The 20,662-nt window shown below is 37.0% G+C and overlaps 1 protein-coding gene across 1 annotated transcript in view; it reads right to left on the bottom strand.

Annotated features, from left to right (window-relative positions):
• Positions 1 to 20,662, bottom strand: part of LOC102858064 (calcium uptake protein 1, mitochondrial-like) — a 137,897-nt gene that overhangs the window by 107,998 nt on the left and 9,237 nt on the right. The window contains exons 2-3 of the mRNA XM_006887571.1: positions 16,065 to 16,227; positions 7,269 to 7,431 (exon numbers count right to left, since the gene is read on the bottom strand). Of these exons, the coding sequence (XP_006887633.1) occupies positions 7,269 to 7,431; positions 16,065 to 16,227 (326 nt within the window). The remainder of the gene's footprint in view (positions 1 to 7,268; positions 7,432 to 16,064; positions 16,228 to 20,662) is intronic.

Raw genomic sequence — 20,662 nt, 5'->3', positions numbered from 1 at the left:
ATCTATGTAAACTCATATTATTTTCACTATTATAACAGAAGTAAAAATACATTCTTATCTAAAGTTAATATACAAATTAGATGTTATATGAACAATCGAAATATTTTAACAAGTATAAAAATATTTTACTACTATAGAAACGAAGACACATTCTAAATATTAAACCAAGCTATTTGTATTCCTGATTTCTACAATGATAATCCTCTCCACTCTTCAGCGAAGCTTCGGTGGTTTAGTCCACAGGGTATTGTGCTGCTAACCCAGAGGTGGCATTTCTCAGGCAGCTTGAATCCACCAGTGGCTTCACTGGATAAAGATGGGCAAATAACATCTCTTGTTTGATAATTGTGGCAGAAGAGCAGCCAGAGGCTAAGTTCTGACTCAAAAGCATGAGTTTTTTTAACAATGGGCTCAAGCATAGCATATAGACCATGAGGACAGGGTAGGACAGGGTTCAGATTTGTTGTTCATGGGGTCACAACAAGCCATAGTCAACAGCACCTAACAAAAACCAACACTCATAACTCTTTACTTGTTATCTCACAAAACAAAGTGCTAAAGCTAATGAAAAGGATTATAAATCTAAAATTCAATGTAACTAACAGAACACTTCTTTCTTCCTTCTCATCAGAAGAGACTATATGCCACAAGGGAAGAGGTGTTTTGTTTTGGATTAATTTGTTTCTTCCTGCATCCTCACATTTGAGTCATGGAGTGGCTAACTCATAACTCAACTTTATTGTCAATTAATTGGAATCAACTCAAAGCTGACCCTCCAACTGGTTTACAGGAGCCTGTAAATCACACGAGAGAAGACTGCTCACACTTTCCCCATGGAGCCACTAGCGTATTCAAATCTCCAAAGAGGTGTGTCAAGGACTATGGACTATATCACTAGAGGTCTTTCTCTAATCTACAGGGCATATTAATTAATATTTGTTGAGTTAATGTACATGAAGTCTATTAGGAAATAAATATACAAAGAATATAATTATTGCTTATAATTTCAACATTAAGAAGTAACATTCAGTTGTATTCCTTTTAACGACTTTCTATTATACATAGGTGACATATCAACAACAGAAGAACATATTAAACAAAATTACAATAATTAAATCAATAAAATGTAGCATGTGGGAAACTCCACAACATGATTACATTCTTCCACGTAAAAGGTGTTTAGAGCAGATTACCTTAAAAATAGAGACGCCAGCCTGGGAGAACTGGGGAAATTGGAAAAGGGAAAGAAAAGTATGTTACTGAGCCAGTTATTGCTGGGACAACTGAGCCTCACGTGTCTTTGGTCTCCCTCAGAAATCATGTGGAAACATCTGCTTATGACAATGGAGAAGAAAATATTGGAGACTGGATGATGTTTTTAAGAGCAATGACTTATTTATTGGCAAAATATTTTGTCAAAATTATTAATGATGAATATACATGCAAACATGGCAGGATGGATGGAATACACAAGAATCAAAATTACTACACCTGTAGAGAGATATGCAGAGCTGAAAATAATCATTCAGAACTAGGTCAGAAGTGAGCTCTGACGGATCTCATCAGTTGTACTTGATGGGAGAAATCACCTGCAAGTTTAAGTTCAAGCTGAAGAAAATAAAGAGCATAGGAGAGAAAGTATAACCTTGAGTATATCCCATCTGAATTTAGAGGGTATATCCCACTTGAACTTAGAGAAGACATCAACAGATTTAACACATTGTTGTCAAAAGCCGACCCACATGACTGATCCCCCAACCCACCAACCATGATCTCAATCTCCCCGCCCAGACAGTGACACCCAGGAAAGCCATAAAAGCAATTGTTGGGTAGGGGGAGGGACTCGGGGCTTTTTCCCTCCCCACCTTCCTACTGAGGGAGAAAGTCTCCACTTGTGGATATTCTGGAATAAAGTGCTTTTTGTATTTATAAAAAAAACACAACAGATTTAACACATTGAATACTACTGACAGAAATCCAGAGACATATAGGAGGACATCACACATGAAGAATACAAAAGTTCATTAAAAATACCACAATGGAGGTGACAAGAGAGTCAGAAACTTGTTCTTCACTCTAGAGTAAATAGAGCAAATGATAAAAAAGAGTTGGACAGAAGATTTGAAAGAGCTGCTCAAGAAAAGTACAACATAATAATAAAATATGCAAAGATCTTGAGTTCGAAAACCCAAAGGGAAAAACAACTCCACCCTTCCAAGAAATACGTCCCTTTCCAAGGACTGGTTTCTCTTGGCTGCCAAGTCCAAAGTATGTGAGTCTGAGCTTGAAGATCCTTGTCTCCAAAGAGCAATTTGGCTTCATCCTCTCCGGGACAGGCCTGTTCATTTTCTTGGCAGTACACAGTATGTTCAATACTCTTCACCAGCCCTACAACTCAAAGGCATCAATTTTTCAGTCATCCTTAGTCATTGTCCAGCTCTGCATAGCAAGTAACTGTGAAGACCATGGCCTGGATCAGGCACACCTTAGTCTCCAGACTGATATTGTTGTTCTCCACCAGATTTTCCTAATGCAATTCAACTTCTGACTTCCTGACTGCTGGTACCAAAAGAGTACTGACTGTGGATCTGAGCAAGCTGAAACTGTTAACAATCTCAATCACCTCTCCCATCTGTCATGATGCTGCCAATTGGACCAGGAGAGAGAATCTTTATTTTCTTGATGTTGAACTTCAATTTATATTGAAGGCTATAGTCTTTGACCTTTTGCAGCAAATGCTTCAGGTTTTCCTCAGTTTCAGCAAGCAAGGTTGTGTCATCTGCGTAACACAAGTTGTTGATGAATCGTCCTCCAATCCCGATGCCACATTCCTCCTCAGGTCTAGCCCCTTGAGTGATCTGTCCTGCACATAGACTGAAAAAGTATGGAGACAGGACACATTTCTTCTGTTCTCATTTCCTGATTTTATACCATGCAGTGTTTCTTTACTTTCTTCTGATGACTGCTTCCTAGTTCAAGTTTCATATGAGCACAATCAAGTGTTCTGAGAGTCCCACTCTTCTCAAATGTAGTGCCAGGGGCCAGCATCACAGAAGTGACTGGAGGCCTGAGTCATTATATCAAGAGTCAGCATGGGGGTGGGGAGAGGAGAGCTGGCCAAACAAGGGGAGGGGCAGATGGAGTAGGAGTGGCAGGGACGGGTCCAAGGCACACACGCCAAAGTAGAAAGGATCAACATTGAATCTATCACTTAATTTCATAATGGGGAAGTATCTTTCTTCTGTTCTTTTGGATAAAATGTTTGTCTGTCAGATAATGTTCTAAAGCTGAGCATCCAAATTAAGACTGCTTAGGGAGAAGGACTAGCTATCCACTTCCAAAGTAACAGACTTCTGAAAACCCTATGCACAACAGAGCACATTTAGATTAGACTAGCATATATGGTTCCTAATTATAATTAATAAACATTTCTATTTAAGATTCCACATAAGAGTAAAGATAAGAGAAAAAGGCAGAACAGACTATCAAATTCTTGTGGATTGCAGTTATCCTGGAGCCTGAAAGTTGGATGAATCCCTAAACCCACTGCCCTAAGATGATCTTTAATCATAAACTAAAAATATTTCCTGAAGTTTTTTTCTCTCCTTATTGTGATCTAGGTAGAAATCTAAAAAATTTAAATTTGTTTTTAATGTAATCATTCATACACATTTTCTTTTATATAATAATAGTCATTCTTCCTTCACTTCCTCTCCGTATTTTGCTTTCACTAATATGTCCATCCTACCTCTTCCAGCTCTCAAGGCTTTATGGTTGAGAAGCTGTTACTCTTTTGACTTTATATGTAACTGGTCATAGTGAAAAGTGTAACTTGTCATCTTTAGATGTTGTTGTTGTGTGCCGTCGAGTCACTTGCGACTCACAGCGACCCTATGTACAACAGCCCTAAATTCTGCTCTACCCTATGCTAATCGCACTGTCTCCGATATACCCATCCCGATTACCCCAGTCACTGAATCAATCCACCTCATAGAGGGCCTTCCCCTCCTGCGATGTCCCCTCCACCCTACCAAGCATGATGTCCCTCTCCAAGGACCGGTCCCTCCTTGCAACATGTCCAAAGTATGTCAGACGAAGCCTCAGAATTGTTGTCTCCAAGGAGCAGCCCAGTTTAACCCTCTCCAGGTTGAACCTGTTTGTTTTCTTAGCAGTACATGGTACCCTCAACACTCTTCTCCAGCACCACAGCTCAAAGGCATCAATTCTCCATCTATCCTCCTTAGTCACGATCCAGCTCTCTGACGCACAACATGTGATTGCAAAGACCATGGCCTGTATCACACGCACCTTAGTCTCCAGAGAGACACCACTGCTCTTCAGTACTTTGGAGAGGTCCCTAACAGCAGACTTTCCCATCGCGATACGTTTTTTGATTTCCTGGCTGCTGGTGCCAAGAGTGTTGACCGTGGAGCCAAGCAAACTGAAGCTGTGAACAATCTCAATCTCTTCACCATCCATCCTGATGCTGCCAATAGGTCCAGGAGAACACTTGATCATACTAATGCAAAACATATACTTGGACCAAGAGGCAGTCATCAGAACAGAGCAAGGAAACACTGCATGGTTCAAAACTGGGAAGGGTGTACACCAGGGATTTGTCCTGTCTCCGTACCTTTTCAACCTGTATGCAGAACAGATTATCCGGGAGGCTGGGCTCTATGAGGAGAAATGTAGTGTTAGGATTCGTGGAAGATCTATTAACAATCTGTGTTATGCAGATGGCACAACCCTGCTTGCTGAAACTGAGGAGGACCTGAAGCGCTTGCTGTGGAGGGTCAAGAATTGCAGCCTTCAATGTGGATTGAGGCTCAATATCAAGAAGACAAAGATTCTCACCACTGGACCAATTAGCAGCATCAGGATGGATGGTGAAGAGATGAGATTGAGATTGTTCATCTTTAGAAGTCATCTTAAAACCACATGAGAGTTTAGCTTAACAAGTAAAAAGTATCTGCCTTGGTTATTAAGATTCTATATCTACATTGGATTAAACTGAAAACAGCAACTTGAAAGATTACACAGGAATTTTAAGGGCCAGTAAATGAATGTGAATGTGAGAGGATAACTCAGAAAAGGAGGCTGAGAACGTTGACACACCTTGAAGAATGTGACTAGTGTCAGTCATTAAATGGTACACATGCAAAGTACTGAATTGATGTATATTTTACTGTATATTATTTTTAAAACTTTTTTTAAAAAAGGCTTCAGGAACTGACAGAATACCAACTGAAATGTTTCAACAAACCGATGGAACAGTAGAATATACCCATGTTAAGAAATGTGAAAGATTGCTACCTGACTGACCAACTGAAAGAGATTAATATGTATAGTCATTCCAAAGAAAGATGATCTAAAGGCAAGTGGAAATTATCAAACAATATCCTTAATATGACATGTAAGTAAAATTTTGCTGAAGATAATTTAAAAACTATTGTTACAATACATAGGAGCTGGTAGAAATTCAGACTAGATCTGGAAGGACAAGGGATATCATTGCTGATGTCAGGTAGATCTTGGCTGAAAGCAGAGAACACCAGAAAGATGTCTACTTGTGTTTTATTGATTATGCAAAGGCATTTGTGGATTACAACAAATTGGACAACATGGAGAAGAATGGGAACTCCCAGAACACCTAATTAAGCTCATGTGGAACCTGTGCAAGAACAAGAAGCAACTGCTCACAGAGAATGCTGCATTGCTTAAAATCAGGAAAGATGGGTGTTGTGGTTGCATCCTTTCAATCTGTGTGCTGAGCAAATAATCAGAGAAGCTGGACACTATAGAGAAAATCCCATATTAGGGTTGGAGTAGGAGTCACTATAACTTGCGAAATATAGATGACACTTCAATGTGGATTTTATCTCAATATAAAGAAAACAAAAATCTTCATAAAATAAAATCCTCACCTATTTTTCAAAAGACATGGAGATGTTTTAGTAAAGCACCAAAATGATTCAGCAATGACAAAAACATAACCTAGTGTGTACTGTCAATTCTGAGTTATCATAAACCTACAAAACAGAACAGAACTGACCCCCGAGGTTTAAGGTTTTGTTGCTTTGAGGTGTGTTTTTTTTCTTATGCGAATAAAAATTTATAAATCATATTGAATTACATTCAATTATTCATACCTATTATGTTTCAGAACATTAATTACAATTGATGAATTATGTCTCATCAAACTTTTATTTGTTGCCTTTCTCTTTACTCAACTTACTTTGGTTCCCCCCATCCCATCTCACTTCTTTTAACCTACCAAGATAGATTTTTTTCTGTAACGACACTAGTTTTATTTCTCCTAAAGATACAGAAATATTCATAATGTAGGTAAAACATTATCAACTCTCTGGTTAAAATGCTGTACCTGTTTCTGATTCCCCCAATTCACCTTGCTAATATGTTTGTATCTTTGCTTATATAGTTTGCTCACCCTGCCTAATGTACTTCCCTGGTAAGCAATTATTAATTTTTCAGTATACAACATTGGCTACTCCCTCTAAGAAGTCTTCTCTATACACACTGTAAAGTGTTAGCACCTTTATCTCCTACTTCTCTGTGATACACAATCTTAAATTATTACATTTAACTTATAATAAATAAGCCATTTAATCTCTTTCCTTACATCTTGTTTGTATAGTGGTGTCATTTACATGGGACATTCCTTCCACTATTCTTTGCTTATCCAACTTTCACTCAGTTAGGTGTATTCTCTTTGTGCAAACTTCTAGACTGATGTTCCCATCTTCATAATAATCTGTAAAGTATCACTGCTTTCTTCAAATTTCTCTTTCCCCTCATTAAAGAATAACTTTTTTTTTTTTAGAATAACTTGATAGCAGTCATATGTCCAAGTAATTTTCTTTAGGAACATTGTTATTAAGGTACTGAATTCTCAGTCAAGAGGGCACATTCTCCTCCATCTCTTACCGTGGTGGAGTATCACCAAGTTGGACAAAAGGTTCACTCCTTTTTCAATCTTAAGGTCTAGTCAAGGGCGAAAGATGGGCAATCTCCTCCTGTGCAGCCTCACAAACCAGGGAGAGGGTCATCACATCAGAACCAAGTCAATGTCTATGACCTGGTTTTTTGGGCAGTTTAAAGTCAAACAAAATTCCTAACACTCAATACTAACACAAGAACTGTATTTATTGTATGACTCTCTAGAATTTAGGCACTACTAAAAAAGAAAAAAAGGTACATGTAGCAAAAGAAATAATACAACTTTATTTTTCACTTTATTAACTTACGTTCTGGTTGCTTCTCATTGGGTGTTATGGATCGCACAAAATCTTGTGGAGTCATAAACACTTCAGATTCACCAGGCTCACTGATAACTTTCAAGGTAGCAAAATACCGGAAGATTTTGTCAGGTGTAGAGTAGGCGCGAATTCTGTTCTCATATTCCATCACCTGAAAGTGGAAATTTAGAATGTGCTATTGTATCAAGCAATATTCATTCTCATATATTTCCCATCTTCTTTTTGGGGGAAATTTTATTAGATTTTTTAACTTTTTTTAAATCCATTCATTCATTGTTGTACACTTTCCTCCCTGCCCACTCCTCCCCCGCCAGTTCACATTTCTCCTTGACAAAAAAAAAAAAAAAATCTAAATTAGAAAAAAGATCTTTTATTGTTGTGGAAATTATTGAACAGTATAATTCATATCACATGCAAGCAAGATTCCGCTGATGATTACCCAAAAATGACTAGCACATCAACAGAGAACCGCCTGAAGTGCAGGTGGATTTAGAAGAGGCCATGGCACTAGGGATACTATAGCTAACATTAGATGGATCTTGGCTGAAAGCAGAGAGTACTAGATGAATGTCTGTCTGTGTTTTATTGACTATGCAAATGCATTTGACTGTGTGGATCACAACAAACTGTGGCTGACTCTGAGAAGAATGGGAATCCCAGAAGTGTGCTTATGGGAAACCTATACTTGGATCAGGAGGCAGTCGTAAGAACAGAGGAAGGAAACACTGCATGGTTCAAAAGTGGGAAGGATGTGCGTGAAAAATGTGTCTTATCTCCATATCTTTTCAATCTCTATGCGGCACAGATTATCTGGGAGGTTGGGCTCTATGTGGAGAAGTGTGGTGTCAGGATTGGAGGTAGACTTATTAGCAATCTGCGTTATGCAAATGATATAACCCTGCTTGCAGAAACTGAGGAAACCCTGAAGCACTTGTTGCAGAAGGTCAAGGACTGCAGCCTTCAATATGGATTGAAGCTCAGTATCAAGAAAACCAAGACTCTCACCACTGGGCCGATTTGGCAGCATCATGATGGATGATGAAGAGATTGAGATTATTGACAGCTTCAGTTTGCTTGGCTCTACCATCAACACTATTTGTACCAGCAGCCAGGAAATGAAAAGATTAATTGTATTGGGGAAAATGTCTGCTGTCAAAGACCTCTCCAAAGTACTGAAGAGCAGTGATGTCAGTCTGGAGAATAAGGTGCATCTGATATAGGCCGTGGTCTTTGCAATTACTTGCTATGTATCAAAGCACTGGACAAAGACTAGGGATGATAGAAGGAGAGTCGATGCCTTTGAGCTGTGGTGCTGGAGAAGAGTACTGAATATACCATGGACTGCTAGGAGAACAAACAAGTTCATCCTGGAGAGGGTGAAGCCAGACTTCTCCTTGGAGGTAAGGATTCTGACGCTTCATCTGACATACTTTGGACATGTTGCAACACAGGTTCAGTTCTTGGAGAGGGACATCCTGCTTGGGAGCGTGGAGGGACAGCGCAGGAAAGGAAAATGCTGGACGAGATGAATTGATTCCATCTGGGGTAATGAGAATAGGTGTGTTGGAGACAATAAGACTGGCAAAGGATAGAGCAGGGTTTAGGGCTATTGTACATAGGGCCACTATGAGTTGCAGGCAACTTGATGGCACAAAACAACAACCACAACAACATACAATATATTGTTGCTACTGCTGTTTTGTACTGTAGGGTTGGAACCAACCCATAGCTGAACCTCTGCCAAGTTTTCAGAGGCATTTAATTGCACTGGCGGAGTTTGTCCATCCTTTTCCCGCTGAGCAGCTGGTGGCTTTGAACCCTGAGCCTTCAAGACTGCAGTGAAGCTTCTTGCCACTAGGACACCAGAGCTCCCTACAAACATTCTATACTATATACCATACCATACCATACCATATCATACCAATATTTTACATTAAAAATACGTATAATTTTTAAAAATAACTTAATTTCTTTCATGCAAAATGCAATTCATATTCCAATTGTAGAGATACTCGTATAACTTTTGTTTAGAATTTTCTGAAGTTTTATAACTTCTCAACTCTTAAATGATAGCAAAACTGGAAAATGTCATGAGAGAACTGAAAAGGTCTCAGTAATCAATTATATAGCCAGATATAGATGGCTGCCTCCAGAGTCATTAAGGAGCTCTGGTGGCCTAGTGGCAAGAATCTGCACTGCAATTCTGAAGGCACACAATTTCAATCTACCAGCTGCACCACGGGAGAAAGATGGGCAATTCTCCCTTGTGAAGAACTGCCTCTGAAAACCTGCCAGAGGGTCAGCTAAGGGTTAGTTTTGACTTGATGGTACACAACAACAAATAGAGTCGCTAGAGAGCTCTGGTGGCCTAGAGGTAAGAAGCTGTGCTGCAATCTCAAAGGCATGCAGTTCAAATACAGTAGTTGCTCTGCCAGAAAAAAGATGGACAATCTCCTCCTGTACTATGAACTGCCTCTGAAAACTCCATGGAAGGTCATCTTTGGGCCAGTTGTGACTCAATGGTACACAACAACAGGAATACAGAGTCACTATGAGTCAGAATTGACTGAACAGTAATGAGTCTGGCATTTACAGATTCTTAAATACTATATTTTGAAAAGTGTATTAATTTTACAGTTAAATCTATGCAACTTCCTGAATCTAAAAGAGACTTGAGATTTTCACAGATTTGAATAGCCAAGAGTCCTTCAAAGACTAAGAATATTAAAAACGACACAAAAAAAGTAAAATCGTGTATCATGGAAACTCAATGAACAGTAAGACTTTTATTTACAAAATTTACTATTAAGTTCAGTTGTCAGTGATGTTCTAAAATATGGCATCTTTAGAAAACAGCACAGCTGAGGAGAACAGAAGAAAAGCTTGATGCACACCCATGTTTATTGCTGTGTTGTTCACAACAGCAAAAGATGGAAGCAACTCCAGTGCCTATCAACAAAGGAATGGATAGAGAAGCTGTGGTATATTCACACAAAGGAATACTACACAGCACTGAAAAACAAGGAACTCAAATACACAAAATGGGTGACCCTAAAGGACATTATGCTGTATGAAATATCTCAGTCACAAAAAGGACAAATACTGCTTAATGCCACTGTTACAAAATGGGACTGACATGGGGGTTGGGGGGGAAACTAAGAAAAGAGGGGGTAAATAATGAACACTGCATTGAAATAGATGAGAGGGAAAAAATATATGATTAGGTATTATTTGCATGAATAAGAGGTGCATAGAAAAGTGGACTGGGGAGCAGGAGAAGGGAGGAAATTGTGCAACAGTGACTCTTTTTAAAGAGAAAAGTGAACTTGGGGACTACGGAGAAAAATGTGCAACAATGAATGAATGGAAATTCAAGTCTTCTGTAAAGTTTCATTAAAATACCAATAAAAAAAGAAGAAAGCTTGAATCAAGCATATATTTAACCAAAAGTCTGCAGTTAATTCATAAATTAATATGAAAACTTATCTTTTATCTGTCATTGAAGTTCCCATTCTGTGCACAGATCATACAAAACATTGTTAGCAATTTCAGTGAAAATTTTTATCTGTTGAGTTAAATATTGTTGTTGTTTGCCATGGAGTCAGAACCAATTCTTAGCTGACCCTCCAGCAGATTTGCAGAGGCAAAAAATCGAATGAGAGGAGAATGATGGATTTAAACTGTGTGCTTTTGGGACTGTAGTGTAGCTTCTTACCACCACGTAAGAGTAGAACTCTGTTGTTTTTAGCTGTCAATGAGTCAAGCATGACTTTTAGCAACAGTGATAGTGCATTTCTATTAAGTCCTGATGTCAGAGATAAGGCACACGGTTTGAAATGAAGGTTGGGGAAAGACTCTGGAAAAAGTACTAAGCAGCAATATTTTATAAATGTATTTTGTCTTGAACACTTTGTCTTAAAAGATAGCCTATAACACTCAATCTGTAAGATAATATCTATCCTCCTCTAACACCCAACTTTGTAAGTCAATATTTATCCTCCATATAAAGGAAATTCTTCTCTTTATCTCTGGTCAGTTTGTGTCCATTAAGAATAATGACCAGCTGTCACTGAATGACCTTTGCAAGTCCCAGTTCTATGATACCAATCTCAATAGACAAAAAAGCAAATTCATTTTTGACAGTGAAACTAATAAGACGTAAGAGTCTTTACACTGATGTTCTTAATGTCACTGAAAGTTAGCCCCAATAAAATGAAACAATAGTTTTCAATTTATATTTTTGTCTCCTCAATTTTACCCATACTGAAAATCAGTGGTCTAATCATTCTGATCCTTGGTCTTTCTTTTAAAACAAATATATTAATTATTCTATATTAAATTGCTACCACAAATAGATTCTAAAACTCAAATAAAATAAAATTCTATTTCTCATTCAAGTACAGTCTGGAGTGGGTATTTCAGGTTCACAGGAATTCATAAGGTCTTAGTGAAACCCAAGTTGAAGCCAGCCTTGCCAAGATGTGTTTACTGAGGTAATTTCTAAGTCATCTTATTCTAGTTCTGATCTAGTCCTCCCTATTCTAATCCAAGGGAGAAAAGAACCATGGGAAGTGTTATGGGCCAGACCTGCAAGTGGTTCAGTTACTCTACTTAATGGACAAATCAAGCAATCTCTATTAACAGATAAAGTGAGATATCAAGGCTCAAGATTACATTTAGAAATCCTAAAGTCACTGAAATAGCAAAACATTAACTGACCTATAGTATGCCATGAACAAAGCCTTACAATCAAACTATGTTAAATTAGATGAGGACAATGGAATAAGTCTTTAGAGTTACAAAGATAAATGTTTGAATTCTGCCTCTACTAGTAACCAACTATATGACTTTAGACAAGTATCTAATTGCTTCAAGTTTCAGTTTTTTCATCTGCCAAATAAAGATTAGGTTAAATTACTGAGATATATACATACATATGTACAATATATACAGTGTTTGGCACATACAAAATGAAGAGTGGAGTACACTAGGGGGGATGGTGCAGAGGGATTGTATACCAATGAAGGAGTTTTTCTTTTGCGTTAAGGAGAAGAGCAACTGGGGGTGGGAGTGGGGTGGGCAGGGAGAAAAGTGCAACAATGAATGAATGGAAATCCAAAATCTCTGTAAATGTTCATTGAAATTAAATTTAAAAAGTTGAACAAATGTTAATTCCTTTATTCTCTGTATTCCTATTCATTTTGAAGTATTAAGTGCTCTTTGGGGGCAAGGATGATAAAGCTTCATCTCACTTTTGGCATTTTGGTAGAAATAATACTTGGAGAGGGTCATCATGTTTGGAAAGGTGAAGGGTTGGTAAAAAGAGAGGAAGAACTTCAACCAGGTGGATAGACACAGTAACTGCAGCAATAGGCTTGAGTGTGTCAGAGTCTGTGAGGATGGTCGACACAGGATAGGACAGGGTTCAGGTCTGTTGTTCACAGGGTTGCTATGAGTCATACTCAACTTTACAGTATCTAACAACAACAACAACAAAAAACTGAAATAGGTTTCTAGTCACTTGACCAGTTTTCTACGTATTCTGATGGGCATGCTTTAATATCGTAAATTGTATCAGCCAATTTAAGTTATATATAGTTGCAATAAAAAAAACGGTTTGACCTTTTAAAATAGTAATTTTATTCACTCATTTAAGTAATTTCCTTTTTAAAAATTAAAATTCCACTAAACCAAGGGTCAAACCCAGGCCACGCATGTAAAAATAATAATCCAGATCTCTACTGAATAAGAGCTCAAGAGACTGTAACATTTTCTGGAAGTGAATCTCACAATTTAAGGAGCAATTTTATTTCTGAAATGCACAGAGTATCTCGGGGAATTAAGAGTACTTTAGTTTACATCAATTAAGTCAGGAAATTTTTTTAAGAACTTTGAGATTCTGTTTCACATTTTCCTCCCATTCAGTCAAGATCTGTAGTCTTGATCAGTACAGCCAGTTCTGACCAGTAGGCAGGCACCATCTAGTTCTTCTGGTTTTAGGAGAGATGAGGCCCTGGTTCATGTAGACTATTAGTCCTGTAAACTAGTTTTTTCTTAGTCTTTTCTTTTGCTCCAGATAGCTATACACTAATAGCTGCATCTTAGATGGCCAATTTTTATTTTTTTAAATTTTATTATTTTTGTGTGAGTGTACCGTCAAATCAGATCTGACTGGTACAGGAGGAGATTGTCCCTCCTTCCCCAGCAGAGCATCTGGTGGGTTCGAACCATGCACCTCTGGGATTGTAGTTACAGCTCCTTGCCACTAGGCCACCAGAGCTCCCCAGATGGCCAATTTTTAATGCTCTAGACACAACTCACTAAACCATGATGTTTATGAACTATATTATGCCAAGTGATCATGCTGTCCCATAAGATCATGGGCAGAAAGTTTCAAACCTAGAAAATCAATCCTATATGCCATGTGGTTACGTCTAAGGAGCATCTAGAACTCTGCTTTCATTATATATACAGGAACACATATGAATATGCACATATACATATTCAGATACTTACATATATACATATTTCTACACATTTGGAAAGAACTCACAGCGAACCAAACGGCTATGAATCTCTAACAGATTCAAGTCACAGGAAAAAGATGGGCAATCTCCTCCTGTCAGGATTTATGACTCAGAAACCTGACGGAGGGTGGTCACTAGGAGTCAGAATCAACTCGGTGGTAGTGAATTGTTTGTTCACATAAATGACCACACATATGCTTTTTGGTTGTATGCCTAACAATTTCTTAAACAATGAAACTAAACCAGAAAACAATCAGGTTATATGTGGGGATCGTAAGCAGTAAATTCAGAAGAGTAGTTTCCTTCCGAGGAGGAAGGGAGAGGGATAGAGATGACATATACAAGCAATTTCAGCTATAGTTTTATATTAATTTCTTTAAATCTTAAGTAAGATAGCAAAATGTGAAATTTTGATAGAGCAAAATACTAAGTACATGAACGATTATTATTATATTTAACAAACATTTAAAGCATTATGTAAAGGAGAGAATATAAATGAGCCAAAACCTCCCAATATAACTGAAAAGTGAAGACGGTGGAAGATAATTCCACAGGAGTTTGGTCATAAAGAGAATGAAAGTGAACTGGACAGGAAAAAAAAACATGATCAAAAATGTGGTCTATGGGGAGCTCTGGTGGCCTAGTGGCAAGGAGCTGCAACTACAATCCCAGAGGCACACGGTTCGAATCCAACAGATGCTCTGCCGGGAAAGGAGGGACAATCTCCTCCTGTACCAGGTCAGATCTGATTTGACGGTACACTCACATAAAAATTAAAAAAAAAAAATGTGGTCTAAAAATTAAAGTTAGACAAATCTTAAAATAGATCACACAGAATATGTAAAAGAATGAAGAAAAATCAAGAGAGAGTAGAAAGGACAAAATTATTGAGGAGACATTTCATACACAGACTCAGATAGGTTTTCAATTGGAGTTAGAAATAGAGTGAATTACGCTAATAGCTTAAATTTTTCTGCAAATATGAGACAAACTCTCATCACTTAAGTAGATGGCAAGAATAAATAATAAAAGTAGATTCAAAACTAATTATAGAAATTTGGGTTATTTTAGCTTCATTTTGAAAAAGGTTAAGTTAACTGTAACTAAAAATTCTAAGGTAAATTTGAACTCTCTTCTAATTCACTTAGGGCAAGTGAATAAATATAGAAAACACTATATTTATGGATTATATTTACTTATGGAAACACTAGGATACTTAATGATCGATTAACCTGAGATCCACAATTTTTGTTCAAATTCAGTCCAACTGCATATGGATTTGGGAAATAAAAAGATATATATAATAAGTTAAACTAAACATTTAAAGAACTCTGAAACAGAATCCAATTGCTCAAAGTAATTTTTGCGTACACACTAAATCACTGAAAGAATTCCAATTAACTTGTTGCACTGAAAAGCTACAGTTTAGCAACTAAAGGTGAATTCCTGAATTTTAACCTGAACATTGAAAATGTCTAAGAAATTCATCTTCTGATTTTTCACCATTGATTATCTTCTCAACTCAAATGCTGTATCATAGTGAAAAAGTGGAAGAGTCCTAAAGTACAGCTACTGCACAAGCTGAGTATGCTGTATTAGTAAAACACTTTTTAAGTTTATGCTGCCCTCAAAGTTATTTGCTTTGTAGATAGATAGATATCTATCATATACTTTGGGCATGTTGCTAGGATGGGTTATTCCTTGGAGAAGGACATGATGCTGGGAAGGGTGGAGGGTCAGCAAAAGAAAAGAAGACCCTCAGTTAGGTGGACTGACATGGTGACTGCTGCAAAGGGTTCCCTGTGTGTCAGGAAGTGTGAGGTTGGCAAAGGATAGACAGGGTTCAGATCTTTTATTTATAGGGTTGCTATGGACTCAACTTGACAGCACCTAACAATAACATCATTCATAATACCACAAAGACAACACACAGACTTCTCTTCTCTCTCTCTCTTATATATATATAATATTATATAATATAATAAATATATATTGTATAGAATATATATATTAAGATGCAGAAAAGAGTTCCCTTAGGTAGGTAGAAGAAAGAAAAGCTATCCTGGTTATCCATCCTAGGTAGAGTCCTTTAATTTCACATTCCAAAGGCAGCTTTGGTATTAACTATGATGAAAAATAAGAAAAGTTGTGAATAAATTAAAAATTAATAATCTGAAATAGACAATAAAAGAGACTAAGTGGCATTATGCTGCAATGAACTATCATTCTGATTAACTTATAAGATTGTGTTTCATACTTTTCTGTCTCTGAATCCAGAACGTTTCTTCTTTTTCTCTTCTGGATAAGGCTCAAGACAAGTATCTGCAGCCTTTTTTTCAGGGTCACAAACTTCCCCTTCATCTTTACTCTTTCCTTCAGTCTTCAGGTTGTTTACTGATGATGGAGATTCTGCATGAGCCCTGAATGTGCAAAGAAGAAATCAGTATTAATCATGAAAGTCTGGTAAGTAAACAAGTACTTTCAGATACAATATAGTAGCACAACAGCAATGGAATTCATCAGTGATTCTATATAAAAATTGTTGAGCTTTCCAGATGTATTCAGTTACCAACAACAAATAAAACTTGAATATTCAGTAGAAGCCTCTCCAGTTGATTACAGACTGAAACTGGCGATTTGCTCCATGAAGTTTTTCTCAACTCCTTCAGGCAAGCTCTAATCTTTCAAATTCCTACACTGTTTAGCCACAGCCTGAAACTACATCTTCTATATGGTTACTTACGTTTTTCTAGAATCTGTTTTGCAAGCCAACTACTATACGGAATCAAATGACATAGCTTTTGTTGATGAGCCAAAAACTGTGAAATGCAAACAAGCAACATCATATGGTTCAACCTAACTGATAAAGTCATTAATAAAAGATTAGATCCTGTACTTTTTCTTTTCAGTTTTCATGTTGTCATGTGGTGTCAAGTCAGAATAGGCTCAGAACTACCCACCCCCCATGGTTTTCAGAGACTATAAATCACAGAGGAAGAAATCGTCCATCTTTCTCCTAATTTGAACTGCTTGTCCTTGAGTTGGCAGCCCAACTCTTTAACCATTAGCCTACCAAGATGTCCACTGAGTTTTCATAGGGCCTGGTAGAAAATACAAGCAATGCATCTGTGACTGATGAAGGAATTCAAATAGAAGTACTCATCTACGTTGGCCACAAAAGGGATTGAAAAAGTTATAGTGAGACTGAGGTACTGAAGGAAGGGGGAAAATTTTTTTAATGTATTCCTTTCATAGAACTATAGAAAAGATAGGGATCAATCATTTTTCTACTTGTTATTTACCTGCAAGTAACATTTTCTAAACATAAATATATATATTTATTTATTTATGTAAATTTGTAAGCAAAAACTATCATTGGTTCTTAAAAAGGTAAAGCCTACAAATAAGCAAGGTTTTTTTGATTTGTTTGGTTTTTCTTTTTTCATATCATAGTTTAATTGACTTAAGCATCTTTTCAAACCTGGCACAAGAACAACCTTCTGACCTTAATTCAAATTTCCTTTCAATCTTGATCAAGTGATATAGTGGTTGACATCACTGTTTTAAATCCCTCTTGAGAGCTTTATATATTGAAAAGATGATGAGCTACTTCAAGTGGAGACTCAAGTTAAAATAGCTGAAGATCATCCAAAAGTGGCTAGAACAGTACATAGATAGGGAACTGCCAGAAGTTCAGGCAGATGTTAGATGGATCCTGGCTGAAAGAAGAGAATACCAGAAGAATGCTTATTTATGCTTTATTGACTATGCAAAGGTATTTGACTATGTGGATCATAACAAACTATAGCTAACATTGAAGAATGGGAATCCCAGAACACTTAATCATGCTCATATGAAACCTATACCTAGGACAAGAAGATGCTGTCCAAACAGAACAAAGCAACACTACATGGCTTAAAAATCAAGAAATGTGTCTATCAGGGCTGTATTCTTTATTCATACCTACTCAGTCTGTATGATGAGCAAATCATTCAAGAGGCTAGACTCTATAAAGAGGAATGAGGCATCAGAATCAGACAGAAGACTCAGCAACAGATTGCATTATGTAGATGACACAACCTCACTTGCTAAAAGTTAAGAGGACTTGAAACACTTGCTGCAGAAGATCAAAGACTACAGCCTTCAATGTGGATTGAATCTCAACATCAAGAAGATAAAATTCCTCACCACCAAGCCAATAAGCATCATAATAGATGAGGAAAAGATTAAAATTGTCAACAATTTCAACTTGCTTGGATCAACAAGCAACCCTCCTGGAACCAGTAGTCAAGAAATTAAAAGATGTATTGCACTGGGAAAGTCTCCTGTGAAGGAATACTCTAATGTAGAGGAGCAATGGTGTCAGTTTGATGATTAAGGTGCACCTGATTCAAGCCATGGTCTTTTCAATCACTTGCTGAAAAATTAATAAGGATGACAAGAGAATAATCGATGTCTTTGAGTTGTGGTGTCAGAGAAGAGTATTGAATAGCCCATAGACTGCTAAAATAATGAATGGATACGTCTTGAGGTAGGTGAAACCAGAGTGCTCTTTAGAGGGAGAGATGGCAAAGTTTTGTCTCACTTATTTTGGGCATGTTGTTAGGAAGGGCTATTCCTTGGAAAGGGACATCATACTTGGAAACATGGAGGCTCAGTATAAAAAAGGAAGACCCTCAACAAGATGGACTGACATGGTGACTGCAACAATAGGACTCAGTATGTCAGAGACGAAGAAGATGACACAGGATAGCACAGGGTTCAGATCTGTTGTTCACAGCATTACTGAGTCATAAATGACCTGATGGCAAATAACAGCAAAGATTTAAACAAGTTCTTTTTGTTTGATAATCATTTTTATCTTTGCATGTGATTTAAAAATTTAGTTTGTTCTAGAACTCTCTCCTACTGTAGGGAGGTACAGAGGGGGAAAGAACCCCTTTTCCTAATATAGTAAGTATCTTGGGTTTCTTGCTTTCTGGTTTTTAAATTATCAGATAATTCTTATACTAAATAATCTGCCCCATTTTAAAACAAAGCAAAGCAGCGAGCCTTTTGAAAATTACTAAGGTACTGTCAGAGGGAGTATAAGTAAACTTGATTTGAACACATGAATGACTAACATAATGGTGTTTAATGTTTTTAATATTTTGAGAGTCAATTTTCAAAAATTAACAAACAAAAGTAAGTTGTTGTCACTGAGTCAATTTTGACTCCTGGAGGCCACATAGGGGTCGGAGAAGAATTGTATTTCTTTATTTTTTGTTCTTCATATAAATGGAAATATGAAATATAAAATATATAGTCCAATATTTTCCAGTTTAGCTGTAAAAATTCATCATTCCATTTCCATCCTCAACAACAGCAAAAAATATGTGAAAAACTACAAATCAATACATGTTCTTAAATCCATTAGAAAATTGAGGTCACAGAGCAAACCACTTCTGTGAAAACTAAAGACAAGCTTATACAGAGAAGCCTATACACAATAATAATCTTAAAAGATAAAAATAAAAATTATTACCCAGAAAGCATAATGGGACTACCAAGGCATAAAATCACTCACTGTACAATTATCACAGGTTAAAATATTGTACTCACTTTATGGAAAAAGTTTCTGCAACTGACAAAGTCTATTACTAGGGCTTTTTTTTCTGCACATGGTAAAGCATTATCCTCTCAAAAATGTAAAAAGATAACCTATAGAAATAAAATATTAGCAAACTATATGGCTGATAAGGATTTCATATTCAGTATATATGAAGAATTCTTACAACTAAAATACTCCAAATCAAGAACAATTTTTAAATAGACAAAGGACTTAAATGGAAAAATCTACCCAAAAAAGATATATAAATGGCTTGTAACAAGCACATGAAAGATGTTCAATGTCACTGGACACTAAGGAAATGCAAATAAAATCATAATGTGATACTACCTCACACTACTGTGGTTTTCATTTAAAAAAAAAAAAAAGAGGAACAATTACACGTGTTGACAAGAATGTAGTACAATAGGAAGACTTATGCTGCTGATGGGAATGGAAGTGGGGCAGTAGCTCCTCAAAAGTGAATAAAGCATCACAACAAAATAAAGGTAAACAACCCAACTAATAAATGGGCATAGGCTATGAACAGACACTTCTCCAAAGAAAACAGTCAGATAGCAAACAAACACATGAAGAAATGCTCAAAATCTCTAGCTCTCAGAGAGGATGTAAATCAAAACAACTATGAGTTATCATCTCACCCCAATAAGAATAGCAAAATTAAACAGAACAGCAAACAACAAACAAATGCTGATGAGGCTGTCGAGAAACTGGAACCCTTATTCTCTGTTGGTGGGAGTGTAAAATGGCATAGTCCCTATGGAAGGCTGTATGGTGCTTTCTCAAAAAGTTGCAAACAGAAATACCATTTGACCCAGCAATTCCACCTCTTGGAATGTACCCCCCAAAAAACATAACTGCCACCCAAGCAGATATATGCACACCTATTTTTATCATGGCTTTGTTCACAATAGCAAAGAGTTGCAAACAACCTAAGTGTCCATCAACAAATAAATGGCTAGAGAGGCTCTGGTATATTCACACAATGGAATATTATGCTGCACTGAAAAACAAAGAACTCATGCAATATTATACAAAATGGGTGACCCTGGAGGACCTTATGCTGAGTGAAATATCTGTCACAAAAGGACAAACACTGCATAGTGCCATTGTTGTAAAACAGGACTGACAGTGGGGTTGGGGTGAGACAGAGAAAGATGGGATAAATTACGTATACTGCATTGAAACAGATGAGAGAGAAAACTGTTTAAAAGAGATATGATTAGGTATTATTGTCATGACAGGAG

The sequence above is a fragment of the Elephantulus edwardii genome, unplaced genomic scaffold (assembly GCF_000299155.1).
Source record: "Elephantulus edwardii isolate Elephantulus edwardi_28Jun2011 unplaced genomic scaffold, EleEdw1.0 scaffold00058, whole genome shotgun sequence".
Classification (NCBI taxonomy): Eukaryota; Metazoa; Chordata; class Mammalia; order Macroscelidea; family Macroscelididae; genus Elephantulus; species Elephantulus edwardii.
This window is presented reverse-complemented; position numbering and strand designations above follow the sequence as displayed.